General features: G+C 36.4%; 1 protein-coding gene across 1 annotated transcript; it reads right to left on the reverse strand.

Moving 5' to 3' along the window:
• Positions 1-403: 403 nt before the first annotated feature.
• On the reverse strand, positions 404-12,665 carry ptpn5 (protein tyrosine phosphatase non-receptor type 5). The gene is made up of 13 exons (XM_067401156.1): positions 12,640-12,665; positions 10,755-10,953; positions 7,704-7,814; positions 7,533-7,610; positions 7,116-7,354; positions 6,448-6,634; positions 6,279-6,363; positions 6,093-6,172; positions 5,504-5,641; positions 4,797-4,907; positions 2,467-2,627; positions 1,430-1,543; positions 404-1,197 (listed from the first exon to the last, which is right to left on the reverse strand). The coding sequence occupies exons 1-13, from the start codon at positions 12,663-12,665 to the stop codon at positions 1,104-1,106; spliced, it is 1,623 nt and encodes a 540-aa protein (XP_067257257.1). The 3' UTR covers positions 404-1,103.
• Between the last annotated feature and the right edge of the window lie 8,719 nt (positions 12,666-21,384).

Genomic DNA, 21,384 nt, shown 5'->3' on the forward strand with positions numbered 1-21,384 from the left:
TTGTCATGATTTCTTCTATCGATACAGGCTGTGATTTACAAATTTAACATTAGTTGGATACAGTGTTTCGGCATTTTGATACATAAAACCTTGAGGTGCAGCATCAATGCTTTTTAGAGTCCAACTAAACCATTTTGCATGATATAGCGTCCAACAACACGCAAACCGAGAAGGCAAAGGTATGCTGAGGGAAAATGTACATCATTCTGTACGGAGAGCAGCCTCTCTCAGTCTTACTGAATGAGACTATGACAGGCTTAACACCACGCTGCGTTTAGATCTGCCTGACAACATCTACATACAACCATACGGACCCCAGTACAAACAGAAAGACACATATTAAGGCCATTTTGTATTAAATGTAGTAGGCTAACCTCTTCTAGAGACCAACCACACATCCGGAATTAAAGTCTGATAATCAATGTAACACATAGTAAACATTATCTCTCTCTCTCTCTCCTTCTGGTTCTGCGACACTAACTCTCTCTCTCACACACACACACATGCACACATATATACTGACAGTTCAGATTGCCAAGAGGTTGATCTTTCAACATATGAGACCCATTTATGTACACACACACTTCTCATTGATACATCGAGTTATAAATCCTGTAAAAATGTCTTAGCAGTAAAAGGAAAATTGCTGTGTTTGTAGGCTCAGAAATTGAAGAGGTCCCTAAACCTAATGCTAAATATACATCATAAATGGAGGCCTTAAAAGGTGTCTGCTTGTTATTGTGTTCATCCCGCTAGATATGAAGTACACACGCATAGAAATATTGTCGTGTTTGAGCACTGATGGCCTGCTGAACGTTATTACGAGGGCAGAACTTGTGTTATGATATATCTGATCGCTTGAAATCTGTTACTGTTATGGTAAGGAATAAAGAAAAAAGTATATTTAATAACTGATTGGTGTCTTGATGTTGGAATTAGGTATTGGAGATTGGAGTCAACTAAAGGATGGTTCAACCTAAACGTCTGTTGTGTTTGAAGACATGAGACTTGAGGAACTGAGGGTCAGTCCCTGACCCATGTGTTTGGATGAAGGTCAACTCTTCGGTGAGGAGTGATGCGAAGGTTGTGCGCTCATGGAGGCTTTACTCTTCTGAGGTCTTTCGAAGCTGTCTTTCGTACAGGCTGAGTACATGATGAACAAATTGATACTGCTCCGCTGTCTGGATCATCCCACCTCTGAACACACAACAACGTTAACAACAGCATGAGACCAACTCTTAATATACTTCATCCACAGAATAGCATCCAGCAGTCCACCTTTATAGCACTTAACAAGAGATTAATATTACACCATAGGTCTTGCAAGTGTTTTTATCTATGACTTTAGGTTGGCCCGGCTACCACTGAGGCCAAACAGCTAATATTCTGACACTCATGATTAACAGAACATACAGTGAATATATTTTACCTGTCCAAGCGTAGCTGGCTAGTGGTCTTCAGGATGTCAACCACCCCTTCAATGCTTAGCTGCTGGCACAAGATGGAGGTAGCAATGAAACAGCCAGTGCGTCCAATCCCTGCACTAAAAGTCAAGAAAAAAATAAATAAATACATACATACATACATACATACAGTATATATATATATATATATATATATATATATATATATATATATATATATATATATATTTTACTGGCTAAAGCCAAAGTAAGAAAGGAGAAACAGTCCAATAGAAAGTTGCAGGATGATAGAATAGATTAAAAATATTTTTAGTTTTTTAGCTTTACGGGTTATAATATATAAGCTTTTTTCTTTGAGTAACTTTTTTGTCCTTAAAAAGTAATCCTTAATCCTTAAAGTTAGGGTAGGCAATTTTTTATAAACACTTTTTGTTATACATATTGAAATAATCAATCAGTAATAAAAGTGGTCTAAATATTAAAATATGTACATATATCTTTTGTGGAAGTCTCAATCTTTATGTGTCCTACCAGCCTGTCAACATATGTATTTCCATACCTCCACGCACCCTGCTTGCGCAGACATCAAACTTCATCAGTGTGTTCCATAAGGCTATGCAGAGTTGTAGACAGACACTCACTGAACATAGGCCAAAAACAAACAGCAGCTGCTTTTTACAATTCCTCCTGAGCCAAAACAATGCCATGTCGTAACTGTAATTACAAGATGGCAACGTTCTACCCAGGATGTTCCACCTGGAGCTGTTCACCTTCTTGGACTCTGATTTTTGTGTTTCTATGTCATGTCACCACTATCAACACTGAAATGAATCTGCAGCAGTCAGGTTGTACAAGTAAGAGCTCTGTAAGTTGTTTACGTTTATTGTAATGTTATGTGCTTTGAGACATGAGCTATTTTAACACCATCTCTCGTGACACTTTGCAGACTTTGCTCTGGCTGCGCGCATTCATGTGTTTTGGAGGAGGCGTGGCTTTGGAGACGCTCTGAAGGGAGGGTTGAAAGATGAAAAGTGTGTGTTACCTGCAGTGGACAATGACAGGGCCACTGTTGGGTGGGGCCTGTTTCCTCGCTTCCTCCACTTCCTGAACCAACTCCAGGAGAGGCGGGGCCTTGTCTGGAGTTTTTTGATCTGGCCAGGATGTGTACCAGTACTGTCTGAGAGTGCGCTCCTCACCCTCACTCTACACACACAAACATTCACCAACATGTTAATGCACATTTGTATTTTGTTGGCACACATGTATACACAAGAATGTTTCTAGCCATTGTAATTCCGATTCAGCATATTCAGTCAGCAAAAACAAGCTCCGACACACGCCAACAGACTCCGACAGGGGTAACACACTGATCCGACAAAACCAAACAAAGTGCCTGTTGCTGTCTGTTGGTATGTTGTGAATTGAAAAAAATAAAAATAAAATTGTTACTTTTTTAGATATATAGAAATTGCATTTCAGAGTGTGTTGCTCGTTCACAAACTGCACATGCAATAAAGAGCTGCTTCATGTGTTGCCCATACTAACACAAGCATACATTCTTTGATAAAGGGTACAACAGGGCTAAAGGTGCATCGGGGTAAAAGGTGCATTTGACTTTATTTTAACCACTAGATAAGAGGGCACAAAAATTCAGCTCAGCACTTTTATTACAAACCAATTTTGACAATGCACATGGAATTTTGCTGATCACTGACAGCAACATTGATTGACGTTGATTCTGAGCTAATTTGGTCTAATATTTGATGTTTTTTTAAAATGTTGTACATTCATGTAGCAATGAGAATCGATGAAATTATTGACTATATTTTGAGGGCAAAGGTCTTGTTAATGATTTTCAGTTATGTTTAAGGTAATTAAAGCAACAGCTTTTCAATAACGGAAGATTATGTAAAAAAGTATAGTATTAGGGGTAAAAGGCGCCCCTGCTGTTGGGGCTAAACGCACAATAATTAACATGATGATAAATAGCTGGCTGATAAATGATTTGTAAAAAAAAAAAAAAAATTGTTAAAAACATTTCCTTCAATTATGTGAAACACTGCATTGCTAAGAATATTTGTTGCCATGACAGCAATGCCTCTAGAGGAAACAGTAGAAAACACACTTTGAAGCAGAAAAATTGTGTGCACAACCTGGACTTCTCGCCTTTTGTCCGTATCATCTTTCCACGTCACTTTCACACAAACTTTTAGGAGATTAAAAGTTTTTGACACATCAATTAATCTGCATTTCTCAAGTTTTTGGGGAATTCTACTTGAGAAGAGGATGCAAAATATATTTTTGTCTCATTTTTCATGTGTTTCAAAGGTTCCCTAGAAATGTAATATAAGTCTAAGGTGTCCCCTGAATGTGTCTGTGAAGTTTCAGCTCAAAATACCCCAGAGATTTTTTTAATTCATTTTTTTAACTGCCTATTTTGGGGCATCATTAACTATGCACCGATATATAGGTTGCGGCCCCTTTAATTCTCGTGCTCCCCCGTTCCCGGAGCTCGCGCTTGCCTTGAACAGCATAAACACAGTTCACACAGCTAATATAACCCTCAAAATGGATTTTTACAAGATGTTCATCATGCATGCTGCATGCATACATCGGATCATGTGAGTATAGTATTTATTTGGATGCTAACATTACACACTGTTGGAGAGATTTATAAAGAATGAAGTTGTGTTTATGAATTATACAGACTGCAAGTGTTTAAAAATTAAAATAATGACGGCTCTTGTCTCCGTGAATACAGTAGGAAATGATTTTAACTTTTTAGGGCGTACACCCCGACTGTTACGTAACAGTCTGTGTTATGTTGAGATTCGCCTGTTCTTCAGAGGTCTTTTAAACAAATGAGATTTATATAAGAAGGAGGAAACAATGGTGTTTGAGACTCACTGTATGTCATTTCCATGTACTGAACTCTTGTTATTCAACTATGCCAAGGTAAATTCAATATTTAATTCTAGGGCACCTTTAAGCAAATTCAATGTTCAATGAAATGTTGATCAGTAGGTGGTGCTGTCACCAAATTGCTCAGGTACCCTCAGTCCATGGTGACAATGAAGTGCTACATTTTGTTTTTTGTTTTAAGATATACTTGATACTTCCTGTTTTGGATGGTCAATGTTAACTCACAAATTCTATCTCTTCAGTTGGTATCAGTGTGCCAAATGTCTTTAATAATCATAAGAAGAAAAAACTAATACAATAGACACCATGCTGCACAGAAACCAATAAAATATAAACATTTTTAACTGTTAGTCAAGTCAGTTAATACATTAAAAGTCCATCAATCATTAGTGCACTTATAAATTAATATCAATTATTTTATACCAAAACACACTAAAACACAAAACAGACCTTCACAGTGAAAATCCTTAGACTGTAGTCATCGGCCTGGATGACCATTTTGACAGTGATCTCGATACCCTCACAGATGACACTGTCCTCTGGCCAGTATTCTGTGCATTTCTGTGGGTCACACAGACAAATATGTTTTATTTAATTCATACTGAAATCCAGCACAGCTCATTTGAACCCATTCAGAAAAAATCCCCAAAACAATTAACTATTACTGATAACTAACTGAAATTCACCTAATGATGTTTTATTAACAAAGTTTGAGAGGAGCACGTTCAAATGATCTATCCAGTCAGCATAAGAGGAGGCCTGTAAACACGTTGCCGACTCACCTATCTTCCTCGACAGTTTTTTCTGCATCCCTCCACCACCCCGTCTCCTCACACTAGCCTGGTTACTATCCTAACCAAAGATACGGGGGAGTACTCTGGGTTCGGGCAACATTCCGAGCTCGGAGCCCTCCCCTGGACAGCATGCCAAATACACATACTCTTTTACTCTATCTAATCATTTGTAAGTGTGAACTCGTGAAAATATTTCTATAGAGTCAACATCACCTGAGACAGGTGTCTTTAGTGACTTTTTGATTACTGCAAAATGGCTTAAGTTACAAATTTACAAAGTGAACATTTGGGAATGTGGTTTCATCCTGAGTTAGTGCCTAGTATCAAATAGTATCAAAATATCAAACATGAATATAGCCAGACCTCATTTTTTTCTTCAATATTGGTGATCATGACGATAATGGGACAGCGCTCCTGCCAAACCATCCTCCAGAAATCCCCCACTGTGTTTACAGTCGGACCCTGTGTGGCGATGTATGCCTTTTCTTTCCCACCATAGCCCTAAAACAGCATTAGATAAAAACAAAGATGCAAATTTGAACAATTTTTAATGGCTGTTTAGAGATAAAGCCTTTACTCTTTAGCCTATAGCATTTCTATGTGATCTGAAATAGTGCATACACCTGCAAAATCTCATAAAATGGTTATTTTTTTACACACACACAACTTCTGGTAGTTTTTGATATATATATATATATATATATATATATATATATAATTAGGGTTTTATTTAGATATTTAGCTGAGTTAGCTTTTAATGACATCAGTATCGTGATATGTATCGAATCATGACATGAGGGTATTGTTATACCTCTATTAACAACCTTAAAAATTTGATTGTTACATTACAAACTTGTTCATTTTACTTGTTCATCAAATGTTATTAAAACAACTTAAATACTATATCAGCCAACAAAGTTACATTTACCATTTGATGCTAACACAGACTCACCTTCAAATAATTAGCATTGATGTAGGTGCTGAGAAAATCACCTTCCTCTTTTGCTTTTAAGCAAACTCTGCTATGTGTGTCTGCAATTTAGAGATAAGATCTTACAAATACAAAGATATGCCAATATCAAGAACAAACATCATGAGACGTTTCCACATAAAACTTTGTATAGAATGTTATACGCACTTGGTAGTATAGTTTTGTAGCGATTCTTCCTCACCACGCCGGGAATATTATATTCTTTTGGGTCCACGAAGTTCATGGGTGTCTCCTATTTCCACCAGAAATGTCAGTGATGTCATGTTACGATCACTCATTTGTTGTGTATATGCTTGTAACTGTGAACAATACTCACGTAGAACTCCGCCTGCAGTACAGCGTCATCCAGTGCGCGCTTGTGCAGCTGCTCGGGGGTGAGCAGGTTTGATGCGTTCTGCAGGTATTCCTGTGTACCCTGCTCTCTAGGGGACAGCAGAGCTCCGTAGGGCTCTGTAGTACCAGGGGTGCACATGTCCAACGTCAGCGACACGTTAGAACCTCTCCTGAAAAGCACAACAGAGTTTGTGCGATGCGATTATTCAGATCACAACTGATTTCAGATTGAATGAGTTTTTCAAGTGCTAAAGTTATTATTATTTGTAAGATCAGTATGAATGGGTCACAACTATTACTTTTCTTTTTATACAAGTTTCTGTTTTGTGCACATTTAGGATATAAAATTCTGCATGAATATGGGAAGTGGGAATTCATCTAGTGTTAAAATATTTATTTAAAGTTGCCTTTTAAATATTGAACAATTGCTTTTTAATGTTTAATTATGACACAAGTGGATAACCTTTCCATCCTCATCACTTCTGCATTTATTATTCTTTCCTCATTGAAATATTCAGCATACTGTCACATTAAGCACTAAACTAACAAAGCCATCATAGAATATTCTAAAAGCAAACAACAACAAATTATTTATGAGATGTAATATACATCAAACGTGAAGCATCCAGAAAAAATAGCCAGTTTTATTACCTTTCCTGCAAGCCCACAGATTTGACAGTGAGAGTGACAGGGTCAGCTTCGGTTTTCATGTCCATAAAGCAATCGAACACGGGCGTTTCCGGAACAGCATCCAGCTCGTAGAAATCCTCATGTTTAGCGTCTGTCCATTCTGAATATGTAAAGGAGGGCTGCCTGCTCATGGACTGACGACGGTCGTCAGGGAAGCAAGATGGGTTGCCAGGCACCAGGGTTTTAATGCAGAACAGCGTCTGTTGTGACAGCAAAAGGAAAGTTCAAGCTTTACACAATGGAATGAGTGCATGCTAAACAATGCAGGGTTCAAATCAGCTGCTGCAACTCTGTTTACACTGATCACATGCTGTAGTGCAGTTTGACGGGAATCAAACTCTGAGTGGCAAAAGGCAAAAACATACAAAACATACTCACTCCAGTACCAAGGATGACTACACCTAAGAAGAGTGTCGCTATGAGGGGCAACATGCTCTCCACCCTCCATATCTCCATCTGCAGACAAGAGCATTCATGTGTTTTTTTGTGTTATTTTGTCACTTCAAAAAATGAATGATATAGAAGTCATTTCAGTTCAAGCTCCGTCACCTGTTGATCATAGGCATCACTGGTGGAGAGAAGGTACTGAATGAGATCCAAAACTTTATGTGCTGCTGGAAAAGCCCTGTATCCATTCAGCATGTAAAGGACCCACAAACCCTGAACACATCATCAAAACATTTATTTTTACACATGCACACACACACAAACCCTTCAAAAGTTAAAAGTGACCTACATAACTAGAGATGGCAAAGAAAGATATGAGATGTTTTTATATGTATCACAAAATTTGGCTGAAACTGTTGTTTGCGTTTTGGAAAGCTTTATGTCAAATTAATAAATGAATATTGTTTTGTAAATACACCACCCTTCAAAAGTTTGGGGTCTGCAAGATGTTTAAAATGTTTTTGAAAGAAGTCTCTAATGCTCACCAAGGCTAAAGTAATATTGTCAATTATTATTATTCATTTTTTCCCCTATTTTTTTTTTTCATATATTTTAAAATGTAATTTATTCCTGTGATGCAAAGCTGAATTTTCAGCATCATTACTCCAGTCTTCAGTGTCACATGATCCTTCAGAAATCATTTTAATATGCTGATTGGCTGCTCAAGAAACATTTCTTTTTAGTACAGTGCTCAGCATAAATGAGTACACCCCCTTTGAAAAGTAACATTTTAAACAATATCTCAATGAACACAAAAACTATTTCCAAAATGTTGCACTACAAAAAATGCTGTTCTTACTTAGAGTTTTTGTCTTGTTTCTAGTCAAAATATCTTAAAGTTCTTAAATCAAGAAGCATTTTCTTGACAAGTAAAATTAAGTGAGTTTTTCCTTAAAACAAGCTAAAGTTTGGATTAAGATTATTTTGCTTACCCCACTGGCAGATTATTTTGCTTGTTTTAAGGAAAAACTCACTTAATTTTTCCTAAAAACAAGAAAATAATTTTTACTTGTCAAGAAAATGCTTCTTGATCTAAGAATTTTAAGATATTTGTACTGGAAACAAGACAAAAATTCTAAGTAAGAACAGCATTTTTTGCAGTGTGACAAGACTAACCCTGCATCTCAAACAGCTCCCTAGGTCGTGTATCAGTATACCGTGTAAATGAATGTGGCCAACTCCCTGATCAGTGCCCTGACTACTGAACTAGGGAGCTGATTGAGATGCACGCTAAGTTTTATATAACATCTGTTTATAACATGAAAGTAAGGTTAATAATTTTACTTAGAGACCAACATTTTCAGTTTTACTCAAATTAGGGTGATGCCAAAATGAGTACACCCCACTGAAAGTTTCTGGAGCAAAGCTAAATTTGCTTTGGTGAGTCTAATTATTTATTAAACAGGTGTCCAGCAGACAGTTGACTAAAAAAGGGTGTTAAAACCCCTTCCCATTTCATGCTGTCAGCAATGGCACCCCATGGAAGAGAAATGTCACAAGACCTGAGAATGAAAATAATTTCTTTACACCAGAAGGTGAAGGCTACAAGAAGATCAGCAAAGCTTTACTTACCAGTCAGAATACTGTAGCAAAAGTGGTACAAAAACTTAAAAAGGATGGAACTGAAATCATCTCACAGAGATGTCCAGGTCGTCCACGGAAGTTAACACCTCAACAGGAGCGTCTTCTGATGAGAAGGGTTGAAGGAAATCGGCATGCAAGTTCACTGCAGTTAACTAAAGAAGTAGAAAGCCAAACTGGGGTGACTATTTCCTGTGACACAATACGGCGTACACTGCAGAGGAATGCCATGCATGGGTGCCGTCCATGAAAGAAGCCTTTCCTAAAGCCCAGGAGTTTGCCAGGGCCCATGCTGACAAAGATGGAGACTACTGGGACTCTATACTCTGGAGTGATGAGAACAAGATAAATGTTTTTGGAACTGATGGGACACATCTAAGGCCACTGTTGGATTTCTGAAGAACAGGGTGAAAGTGATTCAGTGGCTCCTGATCTGAACCCAATCGAACACCTATGGGGGATTCTGAAGAGACAAGCTGAGCATCACTCTCCATCCAGCATCCAGTCTCTAAAAGAGGTCATTCTTGAAGAATGGAAAAAGATCAATGTTGCAAAATGTCGCCTACTTGTTCATTCCATGCCTAGAAGACTTGATGCTGTCATTAAAAATCATGGAGGCCAGACAAAGTACTAGATGTAGTAGTTTTTGTTGTGGGGGGGACTCATTTTTGCATCATCCTAATTTGAGTAAAACTGAAAAATGTGTAATCGAAGTTATATTATTAACATTGCTTTCATGTTATAAGTTAAACAGATGTTATATTAAACTTAGTCTTGTCAACATTTTGGAAATTGTTTTTGTGTTCATTGAGATATTGTTCAAAATGTTACTTTTCAAAGTGGGTGTACTCATTTACGCTGAGCACTGTATTAATATTGAAAACGCTTAATACGCTGCTTAATATTTTGTGGAAACCATGATACATTTTTTTTCAGGACTCTTTGATGAATAGAAAGTTCAAAAGAACAGCAATCTTTTGTAACATTGTACTATCACTTTTGATTAATTTAATGCATACTTACTGAATAAGTATTCATTTCTTTCAAAAAAAAAAAGAAAAAATAAGTGACCCCAAACTTTAGAATGGAAGTTTATATATATAAGTCTTACACAGCTGTTTGCTGGTTTTTCAGACAGGAAGGCATGTGGTGCAGTTATTGACTACAGGGTCGATCACAGCAGACCCTGGAACAGCCTGTCTTTCTATACTTTTGCACAAACACACTCAAACAGAAGGACATTTGAGCACACAAATATACAGACACACCACAACAACTGTTTTATTGTCTATTTACATGACAAAAGCCTTCATTATAAATTTAAAACACTCCTGGTTTCAAAAAGTCAAACTTATTCAGCTACACAACATCATTACTGACTGTTTAATTTTAGCTAAAAGCCAAATTTGCCATTTTTAGACAAAGCCAGAACATGGGAATAAACAAAATATTCTTATGCATACAGCGATAAAAATCAATAGACAGTCAGTGGTGTGCACACTGCATAAAGTGTGATATGTATGTATTAAGGATTTATTTCTTAATTATTTGAGAGAATGTATATGAACTCACTGTGAGTTGAGACAGTGTGTACAGCAGGAGGAAAGCTCCAGCTGTGACACTAGCTTTCAAAACTCTTTCCCACAGAGCACCACCAACCCCTAACAGGGGATCATGGGTAGGTGGGGTGGCACTCTCCTGCTCTTTGGGTGCGTCCTCTCCAACAGGGGCTTCTGCCATGCTGCTCTCGAAACTTCCTGTCTTTAAACAGCTGAAACAGACACAGAGAAAACCATATTTACTAAAGGCAGAATAAGATGTGTGTAAATATGTACAGCAAAAAACAAAAAGAACAGCTAATTAAGTGCAAAAAGGAGCAAGAATGCAGCTGAATGTAATCAGAGAGTAGTACACTACAGCTTCTGCAGTACAGTCGCATAATTCATGGCATTCCTGTGGGAGGAATGACACATTTAGAGGTGGACTATGCAAATGAGACAGTGCTGCGGACATAACGCTAACATGGGGTGTTATGCCATATACAGTGTGAACAGCACTGTAGGAATCTTGAAACAAGATCCATAATGATTAGCATTAAGAAAAGATTAGATGTTTGAGCAGCAGTGAGTAATTTTGTTTTTTCTAATTACATTAAGCATTTAATTTTGCATGATTACTGTTAGTCTACTGCTTTATTTTTTATTTATTAAATATACAATTGACCATATAAGGAATCCTATTTTCAAGTTTCAAAGCATGTTAATGCATGAGCTGAATTCAGCTCATTTAAACTGAAATATTCCCACATCATGTGAGAGTTAGGGTACTGCTGATCAAATTTTTATCACTTTTTTCAAAGCAGAAATGCTTACGACACACAGTGTTTAATATTTAAACACTTTGCTGTGTACTGATAGTGACTATCACTTTTAAAAAACATTAAAAGGTGTACAATATTGCTGCTTTGTTAAAGTTAAAGCAATATAAGCAAGAGTTAATATTTCGACTTCAACCATATATAAACCAGCCATATCATTTTGTTTAATCCATGATCCATAAATCAATAAAAATGAAGATGGAACCTAGCCATCAATTTATTCCAGTCACCACTCAAACTGCTTTGCAGGAATTTAAAAAATACTTTAATTTTAATTTTATATATAAAACTTTATTCTCTCCATTTTATCAACTTGTTTCAGAGTAACTGGTATCAGTTATAAACAAACCTGTTACTCAATTCAATATTAACTAAATTCTGAAGATTAAATGAATATTTCTTAACTTTCTGAATGTTATAAATTCACATAATTACAAACAATATTGAACATCACACTGGTTTCTTAGCATTTTCTTCACACAAAGCACAATTTCAGTGCATTTCCTGCCCTCTTGATTTACAGGATATATCGGCCCTGACTATCAGCTGTTTTTAAATCATGGGCCGATAGCCGATGGTGTGAAAATTTGCTTTTATCGGCCGATACCAATATATTGGTGCATCTCTAATATATATATATATATATATATATATATATATATATATATATATATATATATACACACACACACACATAAAAAAGTCAGACAGAGAAGGCTGTCTCACCTTTAGTGCAGAGTCAACACTCAGGGCTGGAGTGGATCACTCTGATCAATACTCCAGCTCCACACACACACACACACACACACACACACACACACACACACACACACACACACACACACACACACACACAGAGGCTGCATTTACAAGAAAAACAGTCACTTCAGCAACAAATACACCCACCCCCCTTTCTTTCACTCCTTTATCTCCCTCTGACCCTCATCTCATCCTTTCTCTTCTCTGCATTTCTCCCTTCCTCTCTTCTTTTGTCTATTTTCTATTCTTTTCCTCTTTCATCTTTCTTTAATGTTTACCCCTCTCTCTTCATACCCCTGACACTCGTCTGCGAAGAGTCACCTTCTATCCATTTCACCTTTATCCATCTTTGCCTCCACCCCATTTTTTTTTTTTTTTACCTCTCCTCTGTAATGAATATTATTAATTTATTTATCCCTGTACTCTATTCATGCTGCAGCTGGATGCTCTTGAATTATCAGAATGAGCTATAAAGAGAAGAGATTGCTGTGTTGAAGGATACACACACACACACACACGCATATACACTCAAGTACACACCCTTCTCAGATTGTCTTTCATCAAACCTAAGCATAATCATCTCAAGCCACTTGCTTAATCAGCATTCAATTCCCAGCCACAAAGTGTCTGACAGGGAGAGATGGAGAAAGAACAGCCTCTGCAGGCAGGTATCTGAATGAAACCAAGGATTAAATGGGACATAAACAAATTATTTAGTAAGGGAAGCTATATGTTTTTGTTCTTCAACGATTTGACAACATCTGTGTCTAAATACACAGCATTCATTACCGAACATTCAAAAGGTTGTAGTTGGTACAATTTTTTAAAATGTTGTTGAAAGAAGTCTCTTATGCTCACCAAGACCTTGTTTATTTGAACATTTAAAGGGTTTTTTCCCCCCAAAAATTAAAATACTGTCATTCCAAACTCGTCAGACTTTTGTTCATCTTTGAAATGCAAATGAAGTCCTCCTTTTTGATGAAATCTAAGAGCTTTCTGTCCATCCACTGACTGCCTTTGCAACTGACACATTTGACACTTCAAAAAAATTCATAAAGATATCGGAAAACTAATCCATATGAATCGAGCGGTTTAGTGCAAATATTCTGAAGAGACTTGATCGCTTTTTATTATGAACAGATTTAATTTAGGCTTTTACTCGCATATAAACGTTGATCAGCGAACATAAGCAGAAGCTCAACATAACCTGAATGACGCACAAGAACAAACCTCTTGCGGAAGCTCAAATGTGCGGGAGAGGTTTGTTCCTGTGCGTCATGTCAGAATGTTCGCTGATCAATGGACATCTCTTAGATTTCATCAAAAAGATCTTAATTTGTGTTCCGATGATGATTGTGTTCCGAAAGTCTTACAGGTTTAGAAAGACATGAGGGTGAGTAATTATTAATGACAGAACTTTAGTTTGGGGGTGAACTATCCCTTTCAATTGAATTTTTAAAAATACAATAAAACAGTAATACTGTGAAATATTATTACAATTTTCAATTGCAATATTTAAATTTTTATTATTTACAATTTTCAATTTTATAACAATTTTTACAACTGAATTCTACTTTAATATATATTATAAAATGCGATTTATTATTGTGATGGCAAAGCTGAATTTTCAGCGTCATTACTCCAGTCTTCTGTGGCACATGATCCTTCGGAAATCATTCTAATATGCTGATTTAGTGCTCAAGAAACAGTTGTGCTGCTTAATATTTTTGTGTAAATAGTATAGCTAAATAAAAGTATTAACTTACTGACCATAAACTTTTGACCGGTAATGTGCATACAAATAAATTTAACTTAATATTGAATTAAACTCAGCTTACTTTCTGACTAATAACTTCTGTTAAAACTTTATTTTTATAATTGTAAAACATCAAAATTTAAAATTACAAACTCAATTCATTTCTCACTGAACTACATAGAACTTATCAATAATGAACTTATTTAAGTTATATGTTATTATCATGTTGCCATTTCTATTTTAAAAAATATTATAAATTTATCTTAAATTTAATTTCTAAAAACATTTCTAAAAAATAATTTTTAAAAAAAACTTCTGAGCTAGTGTTGTGTGTATACAAAAAGACTCACAACACACATGGCTTTCATAAATCACAGCATAATCAAAAAAATAATTTACTCTGAGAGAAAGAACAGACATACTTCATAAAGAATCAAAAATAGAGCACTTACTGTATAAAAAAAGCAAAGTTAGGCTCACATGACAGTGACAAATGCCTCTCTCAGGACCTAAAACAAACTAGGAGTAGTGAGAAGGAAAATGAGGAAAATTAGAAATTTTGTACATGCATTGCATTAAGAATCTCAATTTTAATAGCAGTATTTACTGTATATAGCAGTAGATGATCATTCTTACTCATGCAGCTCTGTACAGGGCGCTACAGATGGCGATACAAGCATAAGACACTGCGTGCCAAGTCAACCAACAGTATGGAGTCACTGAGCGGTATCGAATAAATAGCCCTCCATGTGTGTCTATCACAGAAAAATGACAGGTGGTCAAAATATAGCAGGAGATATGATTAATCCAAGCAAGACATCCAGGAATCAAACACATTACAGGCGACAGGCTAGACAAAAGGACTAAAAAAACAATGAAGAACTTAAGGTCTGTGGAGGACGTATCTAAAACCCGAACACACACTCAGTCTTCTCTACGATCAGTAAACAATAGCCGCAGAGGTCTGGTCTGGTGATGACGTGATCTTCATTGGCATGGGGGTAACCATGGAAACAAATACACTCAGCAGCAAATGGTCTATATAGAACCACAATCAACACCCCCCTTCACACACACACACACACAAAGATACACACTCTCTGACACCCACACATACAGACACGCAAAGGGATCATGCAGCAGACACAATCCATAGTGGAATAAAAGGAGAAACACAGTTCCCATCTGGCATAGATGCTTCCTGCCTTTTGTGTTTGAAACAAATATGAAATCCATTTCTCTTCCCACAATTCTAATGAGATGCAAATTCATTATATAGGGCTTTTTAAAGCCAAAATCTATAACCAATCCTAACCTATACATACAGACATGTATTAACAGCATAAACTAAGCATAGACGTATTCACGGACTCCGCACTGTACAATGAGGCAAACTTTACATCCTACACGCTATTCTGAATTATAGTCTGACATTAAAACAAAGTTAATATGCTTTTAACAACAACAGTGGAGGGTAATAACTGTTGGCAATTCAGCATGGCCTTATTTATTTTCATTTTGGATACATTAAAAGTCTATATCCATAAATGAAACATTTTTAATTCTCCTCAGCAAAGAATTAGCTAATGGCTATACTGATTTTTTTTCTATGTTAATAGTTTTAATGAAAGAGAGAAAGAGATTACCTGCTTAATAGCAGCCCTACACTATAGGGCCGGTGTTTTATTGTGCTTGGTTGTATGAGAGGATTACGCTTTATGCTGGATGAGTTAAATCGGTGTGTTTTTGTTCTGCAGACTGGGCCCAATATTGCGCTGCACCTTTGGATTTCCATGAATGAAAGCTGTCATGGTTTCCAAAGAACCCACCTCTCCGTCTCACTCTTCTTTTCTGAAAAGCATAGCTGATGTGATTATCTGGTTGTATACATTTCAGAGACGAACGACAAAGACAGGGCCACAGATCATTTGTGAGAAAGAGCGAGAGAAAACCAAAGAGTGAAATCACGGGCAGGGGATTATTTAGACCACTCTCCCTCCCCATGCATTATAAGTCTCATTGGCTTAATGCATTGACTAAAAGCTAACATCCCTGTCTAAAAATAATTCCTGCACAAACAGTCATTATACTGATTCAAAGTCTGAATTATTCAAACAAATGCTCAAAAAAGCAGAAAATATAATAGTCTGACTGCATATAGCCCCCACATCCCCATGCACACTTCAGGTACACACACAGGATGTCAGCCTATCTGGAGAATATCAGGCACACAGCAGAAGGGATGAGATAGTCTACACTTGTTGAATGCCATTTAAGGATCACAAATGCATCCTCCCCACCTTCCAAAACCCACCCAATGTGCTTTGTAAAACGAACCACTGCATCTATAGCATACTGATAAAGTAAATCTGTTTTTCATCACCATAAGACCATTTACTTCAATTTCCCACCAGTCATTGTGTTCACCAGCCAAAGACAACCGAACGTTTAGCCTACGTATGATAGCATGAATGATACATCCCAACGGTAGCTAGTTTTTTAAGAACGAAACATCCAGTATAAATAGGAGTACAATCACCATACTGAAACGCCTCGCTCATTGACTCGCTTCGCCTCTTCATTGAGAACAGCACTGCGTCGACCGAGCGTCTCAGCATCCTTAAAAACACGACACGCGCTTCCACGGGATGAAATGGACACTGAATAATAATGTAAACCGCACCGTATACGGGAAAAATGCGGATGCGCTCTTACCTCTCAGTTCGGTGAAAGCGATGGAAATGAGCGCGGAGATTCGCGCAGCATCATTAATATTCACATCACAGCGCTCGCGGAGACGCGCGCGGAAGAAGGACAGGCAGCGGGAGAAGCTGCAGTCGCTGCAGAGCCGAAAAGCGGCCCTCCATATGAGCCCGCCTCTCTGTACTGACAATCAAAATGAGGAGGGTCTCTCTCTCTCTCTCTCTCTCTCTCTGTGTGCGCGCGCGAGCGTGCGTGCATGCGTCAGCGCGCGTGTCTCAATATACTCTCGTCTCTCTCTTCCCAGTATATTTTTGTTTCGTGAGATCCCTTTTGTATAGTTTTCAATAGGTGTTGACGTGTTAGGTAGCCTATTGTCTTTCGCGAGGCGGATGGTGCGATGCTTCTCTTTAGGTGGCAGCTGGAGGTGTAACCTAGGCAACGTATCTCTGGGTAGAATGGGGTGGAGGGTGGATGCGCTTTAGTGCCCTCTTCTCTCTCCGGTCTTTTTAAAATTGGTTTCAGATAATTACAATTACAGTCAGGGGCTACATTGAATAAACAAAAATAGTTTTATTTTGTATACAGCATTGACAAACTTAAATTATAGAAATATCCTCATCACTCACATTAGCAACAGCATCATTTGAAATGTGCTATGTGGGAAAAAAAAAAGAGTAATAATAGTCATGATTCGAATAGGTTAAATGGTAATGGAAAAAATAGTCACACTTGTAGGCTTACTGTTCACGGTCAAAAATGACAGCACTGGAAACGACTGGGAAGCGCACTAGTGGAAAAGTTTGGTACTGCACCCAAACAAAATCTAACTGAAAGCTAATTTTTTGAGAAATCAACCTCAAATTTGGAACACAACTTGTTTAGATTTTTGGCTTGGATTTTGTCACAGTTTTAGAGTAAAACATGTTTGGGAAACTATATATTTCATATAGAATTTAAAAATAGTATTTTTATGCATTTTTCATCGGTGCTTGAAGAGGGCCATATGCACCGGTACGGCACTTCTAAATGTTAAGCTGTAGCGTACCCTCACTTTTTCTTGTGTAGAGGTGTTGTGCCAAATTTTGACCCCATGCCATATTATTACCCCCTCGTTGAAATCGCTACCTGATTAATCTTAGCTAGCCTAATCTTAAAGGGATAGTTCACCCAAAAATGAAAATTTGATGTTTATCTGCTTACCCCCAGGGCATCCAAGATGTCGAACGCAAATAATGATTTTTAACTGCAACCGCTGCCGTCTGTCAGTCAAATAATAGCAGTGATTGGGAACTTGAACAATAAGAGTCGAAAAAACTTCCATAGACAAATCCTAATTAAACCCTGCGGCTCGTGACGGCACATTGATGTCCTAAGACACGAAACGATCGGTTTGTGCGAGAAGTTATAGTTGAAGTTCCCATCTACTGCTATTATTTGACTGACAGACGGCAGCGGTTGCAGTTAAAAATCATAATTTGCGTTCGACTGAAGAAAAAAAGTCACCTACATCTTGGATGCACTGGGGGTAAGCAGATAAACATCAAATTTTCATTTTTGGGTGAACTATCCCTTTAATCCTACCCCCCCCAAACGTCTTTTAGTCAGCGCTAAAAAAGCTATTCAGTGTGTTCTTCAGTCCGCATTCAGTCAATGCACTTATTTAAACTGCTTATCAGAGTTAGTAATATTAGTAACTGATGCAATAGGTTTACTTGATTATGCATATATCTTTAAAAAAAAAAAAAAACGTAAAAATGTATAAAACGTTTACTCTAAATTATTATTGTATTGCATTACATTATATGATTTGCCATGCATTTACAATAAAACCTACAGAGAGAGAGAGAAACAGAGAGAACAGACAGAGAGAAACATCATGTAGTTCTTTCATTCTACTAAATAATGACCCAGCAGCTGATCGTGACATAGCCTTAGAGTAAAGGGATTTGTGGTTTTTGATTTGTGGTTTTTGATAAATTTATCGTTCCGCCCTACCCAGTATACAAACAATTGCACTTTAGTAACTAATATTCACTTTAGCAATAATCCGCTAAGTCTTCTGTCTTTAAAAAGAAACCAAACTTAAGTCTGTGCTCCAAAGCATTCAAGATTTACAACAGTTTATATTGGAAATTTCATTTTCAGGTCTATGCTCAAAAAGTGATTAACAGGTAATAAATGGATCATAGCTATTCCATAAATATAATTTAGTACCATAAAATCCCCTAAAAATACAAAATATTAAAAAACATTGGTTAATTTTTGATTGCCATGTGATACTGGATGATTTGCACCTCCAAAATGAGGGTCTGTCTTCACATTTTGTGAATCATCATGAGATATTTTCATTACAATACCGTAATGAGGTATTGTAAACAGGCTTTCTTTCTTTCTTTCTTTCTTTCTTTCTTTCTTTCTTTCTTTCTTTCTTTCTTTCTTTCTTTCTTTCTTTCTTTCTTTCTTTCTTTCTTTCTTTCTTTCTTTCTTTCTTCAAATTTCATAAGTAATTGCTTCCATCTAGTGGTGCTGAATTAAGGCTGCATTGATGACCATGCCAGCAGCGCCACCCGTGGTCATCATACGCAAACGCAGCATGAGTTTTGGAGACTTTGGGTAACTCAATATACTTTTGGCACCTTGGTTATGAGACTCTGAATTCCCATGTGCATATAGCTGTACATAGAGCTAGTTGTCACACTCTATAAATATTTAGGAGGAATTTTAATCAGAGACCAATAATAACTTGTAAACGTTTTATACATTTTTTTAAAAAAAGATATATGCATAATCAAGTAAACCTACTGCTTCAGTTACTAATATTACTAAAAATATAAAAGTTATTCTTACATTTATAAAAATCAACAGAGATTTCACAGCAACAGGAAGAAACACTCAGAGAGATTATAACAAGACACGTGTTAGAATCTCATGATAACAAACACAACACTTAATAGCCTAATAAATCAATGGGAATTATGCAGTGTAATATGCTTAAAAGTGGCTAACCATTTCGCCCCGACCATAACACCCAGAGAAGAGAAAGAGTCAAGATGAGAAAAGTTCATTAGCATCACGCCTCAGGAGCGTTTTGTTTCTTTTAGACAATAAAGACTGAGAAATTAACCAAATTATGATTTGACATAATTTTTTTTTGCCAGTAGGTCAGCATTATTTACTCCAGGCCAGTGTCTTTCGTGCAGCTGTCTTGTTTGCCGTGGTCGTCGGGGTAAGTGCACAAGTGTTTGTGTTGATGTTTTAGATTCTCCTTTTTTTAACCCTTTGATGCACAACATAGGTAAAAAATGACCCGACTGAGATTTTATTTTCTATATCTTTGCAAGAAATTAATTTCATCATTCAGTATTCCAGGTATTCCTCAATTAACTTGTTTTTGATCATCACAAATCCTCATTTTAATTTTTTCTTTCTTACTTTTTGAATAAAAATAGTAATTTTTGTATCACTACCCTTCTACTGCACAACATAGTTAAAACAAGACCTGTATTCATTTCCTGTTATTTCAATCACGGCTGAGTGATTCTTTGCTGAATATTTGAAAGAAATGTATTTTATTATTTATTTTAGATATTCATTAAATATCTTGTTTTTGATTTTCTACAAATCATGTTTATTTTTTCTTTCTTACTTTATAAACAGACACAGTTTTTGTGTTTCTACATCTGTTTTACACACATGGGTCAAAAATGACTCATATAGAAATCTTTAATATTTGCAAATTTTTGCAAGTAGGAACATATTTACTGCAGAAAACTGTTCATCTGCCACACATTTCACATCTCAACATGGCTGCTTTTGTATATTTGATGGGTGTAAGTCTTATTATATTCAATATATTAGGCTATATATTTCATAATTTTTTATTTTTTGTCATAAATCAATGCTATTTGTCACCCTTTATGTCTGTCAGTGTTGCTGAAAAGTAACAGTTTTGGACATATACAACATGGGTCTAAAGTGACCTGAATGAGTTATTGCTTTTTATATCGCATATATATATCAAGTTAATTCAAATTAATTTCATCATTCATTATTCCAGGTATTCCTCAATAAACAAATCCTTATTTTAATTTTTCCTTTCTTTTTGAATGACATAATATATTTATTTTAAAGTTTCAGCAAAGAAACACTAAACCATGTAATATGTAAACCATGCACCAAATAAGCAAATGAATAAGCAAATGAATACGGGTCATTTTTGACCCATGTTGTGCATTAGAAGGGGTTTTCATAGCTTGTGCATCAAAGGGTTAAATGTGATGCTTAAGGGATAAAATGCACAGGACAAACCATATTATTTATATTTAAAAAGAGATCCGTGCTTGAATGTAGCTTTCAGAGCTCCTGCCGTCTATGTTGTCATAGTAACAATCAAACAACAGTAAAGATGAGAAATAAAAATCACTCACAGTTTTTGGAAAACATTCAGATAATCTTAAATACTGAAAGCACTCTTTGTTTATTGCTTGTAATGGGTTTCTTTGCTCCTCCTTATTTGCTACTTGCTTGTATGTTATATAAGTTTAAAATTTTTAACAAACAATTGTTTTATTTTAGTTTTTTTTTTCAACTTATTTTAAAAATTAGGC

This window comes from Chanodichthys erythropterus, chromosome 11 (assembly GCF_024489055.1).
Source record: "Chanodichthys erythropterus isolate Z2021 chromosome 11, ASM2448905v1, whole genome shotgun sequence".
In the NCBI taxonomy this organism is placed as follows: domain Eukaryota; kingdom Metazoa; phylum Chordata; class Actinopteri; order Cypriniformes; family Xenocyprididae; genus Chanodichthys; species Chanodichthys erythropterus.

Excerpts from the sequence above, each read along its gene's own strand:
- ptpn5 (XM_067401156.1), bottom strand. The coding sequence starts at position 12,665 with ATGGATAAAGGTGAAATGGATAGAAG. Across the intron at positions 7,815-10,754 it reads ACACACTGTCTCAACTCACA|GGTTTGTGGGTCCTTTACAT; the intron begins GTGAGTTCATAT and ends TGATGTGTTCAG. Across the intron at positions 5,642-6,092 it reads TCAATGCTAATTATTTGAAG|GGCTATGGTGGGAAAGAAAA; the intron begins GTGAGTCTGTGT and ends ATGCTGTTTTAG.